The sequence below is a fragment of the Lactuca serriola genome, chromosome 4 (genome assembly GCF_051521515.1).
Source record: "Lactuca serriola cultivar US96UC23 chromosome 4, Lser_US96UC23_V15, whole genome shotgun sequence".
NCBI lineage: Eukaryota > Viridiplantae > Streptophyta > Magnoliopsida > Asterales > Asteraceae > Lactuca > Lactuca serriola.
Genome location: NC_136411.1, coordinates 309,500,751 through 309,506,750, shown reverse-complemented (window position 1 = coordinate 309,506,750; position 6,000 = coordinate 309,500,751). Strand labels below are relative to the sequence as shown.

The window sequence follows — 6,000 nt, the reverse complement described above, 5'->3', positions numbered from 1 at the left end:
CGAACAAAAGCCACCATCTCGGTACCCTCAAGGCACACACCGATCTCAATATCTTCGTTTAATTCTTTGCTAGAATTCATGGATATTGAATAATTATAATCTATGGAAATGGTTTCATAACTTTTGGGTAGATCTTTGGTGTTCTGGCAACGCCAATATCGTGGTTCCATCCAGGTATGCATTGTCGTACCTCAAAATATGTTTCATCACTCAATTCTTATCCTTCAGGATCTTATGTAGATTCTCCCCAAGAAATTTAACAGCAGTCAGGAATCCTTTCTTCCCCATTAGCAATATCTTTTTCGCTACACTTATACAAGGTATGACACAGTTTCCAAAGTAGCCAACAGGGTTGGTGGATCCATCTCATTCAATTCCATCGAGGTTCAGTGTCGCAAAAAGAGTGGAGCCAGATAAGACATAAGGATAAGGAGAGAAAAAGATCATTTTGTCTTACTTTTAGGGCCCGTCCAAACGATTGGCAATCCGGGCGACCTCCCAGGGCCCACGTTTCCAGTGGGCCCAAAATTTTTTAGATATATATATAGGATGATGTTCATTAGAGAATCATAATGAACCAACGAACCAATCTTTTTTCAACTTTTACAACTTATTTTTTATCAAAAAAAAAAACTAAAAATACAGAAATTTATAACTTTTTATCCTTTTTCCAATGATATAAAATTCGATTTTTTTTTACGTCAAATTCACAATGTGAATCTTCAAAAATTCACAACGTGAATCCGGATTCACACGGTGAATCCGAAAAATATTTTTCACATTCACAATGTTAATATATGAATATAGATACTTTTAGATTTTTTCTCGATAAAGAATAAGCTTTATATATATATATATATATATATATATATATATATATATATATATATATATATATATATATATATATATATATATATATTTGGTTGATTGAAGAACCCATATTTATGGTTCTCTATTGAACTTTTCCTTATATATATGGCCTAAAGTTGGTTCAAACTCAAACTAACTCAAAAGATAAACAATTTGGCTTGCTTGTTATTGCTAATTGTATGCGTTTATAGTGAAGAACAAATGATTTATTTTTTTTTTGAATTTTTATAATATTTGTCTTTAAGGGACCATTTTTATCTTTTCGTCCCGAGTCCATATACGTTTGGACCGGCTCTTCTTACTCTTCTCCTCCCATTACTTTTTATTGTGCAAGGCTCCTCGGTAGTGACTACCTTTTTACTAGTTAAGAGGTAAATTGTTTGCTAGAAAAGAAAAAACAAGAACTACAACAAATTAGCGACTGCATCTCAAACTTAAGAACAAGTCTACAACAAATTAGCGACTACATCACATCTATGTGTGTTTAGTACGCCACACTTTAATAGATTTCATGATATTTAGAAATCTTCAACTTTCATTAACCCCATCTAAGTTCCGGGTTCGAGTTTGGGTAGGGGTGCCCACAGAACCCCATAACTTACGCTTTAAATTAATACTAAAAAAAGACAAAATTACATAACTGGTCCCTGTGGTTTTATCAAACGTCACAAGCTAAACCCTTGCTGTTTTTCTTTGACAAGCATAGTCCCTATGGTTTTCAAAAGTTATGTAAATTGTCCTTATCACAAAATTACTTTTCGTTTCATGAGGATAATAGTCATTTCATGAGGATAATTTAGTCGTTTCAAGTATAATAGGGACTGAGTTTTTGACCATGGCATAGTTGATGTACATTTTATATGATTATGATTTAAAAGTGATTCGAAGTATAGATTTTTGTGAATCTAAAATGTTTGATAAGTTAACATCTAATAAACTAATATACTCATCAACTTTTTTACCTTTTTATATATAGTCGGCAAATTAATGTTTAGCAACCAATATAAACATAAAAACACGTAAAACAAATGTTTCTAAAATACTTTATTTTACAGATAAATGATAAAAAAAAATGTAACATGTTTTCTGGAACAAAAAGTTATTGGCAACATTAGTGTTCACATAAGTATTCGGAGAACAGCTAAACCAACAGCAGAAATGGAGACAAGAGTACCTATACAGTACTTTATCACATCGTATTTTGCAGCTTCCAAATGCGCTCTTAATGAATGGATTTCCTGATCCAAATAACAATTTTAAAAACATAGCCCACAACTCATAATTCTCACATTTTTTTAATCATTGTGGGACAAATTATTATTATTATTATTATTATTATTATTATTATTATTACGTTGATATATGAAAGTGATGCATGCGTACTCACATTATCAAGTTTGTTTGTGAGGTTGGATGTTTCTTGATTTTGATTCGATAGTTCATCTCTAATTCTCCTGTATTCATCGAGTATTGGTAATATCACATTAAGGGTAATAAGTTCTCTTGATATTATAAAAAATTAAAAATTAAAAATTAAAAATTAAAAACAACAGATTTGTCATTTTTACCCCCTTTCAAGATTCAAATCCAGACGCTGGCCTGCAGTTACTTTGTCAATTTCATACCTATATCACAAAATGAATTGCTATTATCAGTAAAAAATATATATATATTAAGTGAGTTGCTTTTATAGTATTATGTGAATTGCTATTATCAGTAAAAAGTTTAATTATATTTACAAGTTTTTGAGTTACATGTTGTTATTATCTTGAAAAAAGTGAACGCAAGATGCTATTATGAGTAAAGAAATATAATACATTTCTATTATGGGTAAAACATTTAGAGTTCGAAATGTGTTGTGAGATGTCGAAGCATCTTTTGTTATGTTTAGTTTCGAAATCTGTATTCATGTATTCGAATGTATGTATTTCATAAGGGCGTTTTAGAGTCGAAGCTTAAGTGTCTTAGCTTTTATGTATTTTTTGTGTGCTTCTGATAACTCCTATAAATAGGGGTAGGTATAGGAGTTAAAATAAATTTTTTTTTGTGAACCTTGAAACACTTTATTCTTTCATCTCGTGTACTCTTTCAGAAGCAATAAAGAACCAAACAGATTATATTTACGTTTTGTGTTCTTGATTCAATTCATACTCTGATTTCATTCTATACGCTTGATTCATACGAACTACAAAACATATTGTATATTCGTAAAAGTTATAAAGTGCATTGTGTATATTGGTAAAAAGAATAAAATGTGTTCCTATTTCCTACAATTTTTTCATTTAATTTTTATAAATCAGATTAAATTAACGAATGGTTGTTAGCTTTACTTTAACTCACTGCGCATCTTCTCTATATCACTCTGAAGTTTTTCTGTTTCACGTTGCAATAATGAAAAATGGTTTTCCTATAACAGTGACAACAATAATTGAGGTAATTAGTAAGAATTACATTATCAAAGTAACAAATTATGAAAAGGATGATATTGATCTAGGAATGTGATTACCTGAGAGTTTTGGACTCGAGACTTGAATTTCCCCAAATTACCATCTTGAATCATCTCAATCTACAGCAAAATGCAGATACAACATGAAGGCGAAAGCCATTTAGAGTTTAACCTAAAAAAATTTGAAAGATATGATTAATTTCATTGAGATTAGAAACAAACCCTTTCCATTTCACCCTTGGAGACGAAGGATTGAGCAACATTTTCCAAACTGTCATTCAAAACCTCGATAATGGCAGAGGTAATTGCTTCAGCTTGCTTTGAAGGCACACCTTCACCCTCTAATCTCCTCACCTGATAATTCATCACAAGCAATCACATTTTCACGTCTACCGAAATTTCAAATTAGAACGGATAAAGAAGCAAGCTTTTTCATTTAATTAATAGCGGTTTGAATTAATTGAAGGTGTCGAGACGAGAATATGGCTTACTAGGGCTAGGGTATCGACGAGAAACAGGCGCTTTCCATTAGATTGAGGTTGTTGAGAAACTTGTCTGCAATCAAATCTGCTAAAATTCGGATTGAAATGAGATGAAGATGAAAGTGTATTTGTGGAGATGAAACCGCCTTGCAACAGCGATGTGTTGGTTGCGTGAACCGATCTCGATTTGATTCCGGCACGAAGGAAAGCCGCATAAGCGGCCATTAGTATCGAATTTGGGAACTAAATTTGTAACTTTCTCTCTGATAATTTGTTGAAGATCGTGGTTGTGGATCAACTAGAACTGGAAATCAATCTGAAAAAAGTGATTGAAAAGTTAAAATGAAAAAGATCTGGAAATCAATCCATTTCCGTACACGTTTCTGGCGCTGAGAACTAAGAAATCGGCGTTGGAGGGGGCGAGGCGACGAAAAAAAATATAATCGCCCACCGTGGGGCTCGAACCCACGACCACAAGGTTAAGAGCCTTGCGCTCTACCAACTGAGCTAGACGGGCTTGTTGAAATTATATTTGGTGTTGTATTAATATACAAGATGATTGTATATATGGACGAGTGTATTATTTATTCAAGGTTATAATAATCATATTGCTAAATGTAGTTTAAAATTGTTTATTGTTTAGAAAATGTATATTAATTATTTAAGTATCAAAGTATTAATGGAAATGCCACTCAAACATTGATTAAGGGTTAAAGTCTCCATAAATAGGATATATGTTGTTTATGAGTAAAATAGTAAGGATATATATTTTTTGATCTAAAAAATTCTATTTTTAATTTTAATATGTTGAACATAATGACTTGGTTAAAATTTTGAGCGGGCCAATAAAACACTTCAGTTGACAGCCCCACAGTCATTTTGTTGAATTTACGTCAAAATTGATTGTTTCAACACCTATAATGAATTTGATGACGACTTATATGACCGGTTTGGAAGATACATTTGAGCACACCGAGCATTGTTTTTTGGCTTTTTAATGAACATGTTTCATAAGGAAAATTTTGCATGGTTATTTGTGATTTTTCTATAAAATCATATACATATTTGCATGTGGGGTAGCTTTTGCGATTTGGGGAATAGTGCAAAAGTGGTGTAATATTCAATTTTTCACTTTGTTCAACATTCATGAATGACTTTCTTAGATAGAAGATGTTCGGATGACATGTGAGAACATGAAATGACTTGAGGTAGTGATGATTACTACGTGGTGGATGTTCTATGTTTATTACGTGGTGGATGTTCTGAAGGTTTATAAATAATGTTGTGTTCGATTCTTGCACAATGCGAAAGAACAATTTTTTATAACATTTTTTAATTTATTTTTCTTGGTTTAAGCATAGATTTAAAAAAATGTAATATGGACTAATGGTTGAAATCACCTTTGTAATTTTCTTCTAACTCTCAGATAGAAGTGTAAATATATGAGGCACTAAACACATATGTTGTGAGCTAGATAGGTCATTGAACTAAATTTTGCCCTAACACTCAGATCTTGGTCGTGTGTATTTGTGTGAAACATTAAAGGAATACGGTTTTGGCTTTTTTTTTTTAATTTTTTTTTGTGGCATCCAACCCTAAATATGTTATTACAACTCCATATGGTTGATTAATTCGCTTATGTGGTTCAATGGACTATCCCTTGAATTAGATTCAGTTAAGTTCAACTTCTACTTTGTTTATAATTGTTATGACCTCACCAAAACCAAAGGATAATTGTTTTCATTGTTTAAGCATATGTACAGTATTTATGTGCTGTTATCTGTTTTTTTCTATTTATTCACACACAATAGTTTGTTTTTCATTATGGGTTAACATGTCATACATACTTTTTTTTTCTTTAGTCGATATTCATCAATGTAAGCAATTTTTTTTATTCTTTCTTTCTCTCATCCTTCCATTTATCTATACTCAATTTAGAAACATTTTTTTACTAGAAAATATTCTAGTTGTTACGACAATATATGACTAATATATCATATTTTAACGGCTTTTTTAATCTTTAGACAATACGAAGCGATAAATATAGTTATTACTTCCATAGTTATTTGTTTATATGAATGTTTTTTGTACTAAGAGCATCTCCAACCCACTTACATTTTCATTATTTCCTTTATTTTTTCTCCATTTTTTTCCAACTCACCCCCATTTATTCCCCCATTTTGGGGGATATGAATAGCA

General features: G+C 31.4%; 1 protein-coding gene and 1 non-coding gene across 2 annotated transcripts; both read right to left on the bottom strand.

Annotated features, from left to right (window-relative positions):
- Positions 1 to 1,863: 1,863 nt before the first annotated feature.
- On the bottom strand, positions 1,864 to 4,170 carry LOC145097278 (protein FMP32, mitochondrial-like). Its single transcript, XM_079034817.1, has 7 exons — positions 3,811 to 4,170; positions 3,542 to 3,673; positions 3,380 to 3,439; positions 3,204 to 3,280; positions 2,442 to 2,498; positions 2,261 to 2,327; positions 1,864 to 2,111 (listed from the first exon to the last, which is right to left on the bottom strand). The coding sequence occupies exons 1-7, from the start codon at positions 4,024 to 4,026 to the stop codon at positions 1,992 to 1,994; spliced, it is 729 nt and encodes a 242-aa protein (XP_078890943.1). The 5' UTR covers positions 4,027 to 4,170; the 3' UTR covers positions 1,864 to 1,991.
- A 75-nt stretch (positions 4,171 to 4,245) lies between these two features.
- On the bottom strand, positions 4,246 to 4,318 carry TRNAK-CUU (transfer RNA lysine (anticodon CUU)). The gene has a single exon. It is a non-coding gene; the product is annotated as a tRNA-Lys (tRNA).
- Between the last annotated feature and the right edge of the window lie 1,682 nt (positions 4,319 to 6,000).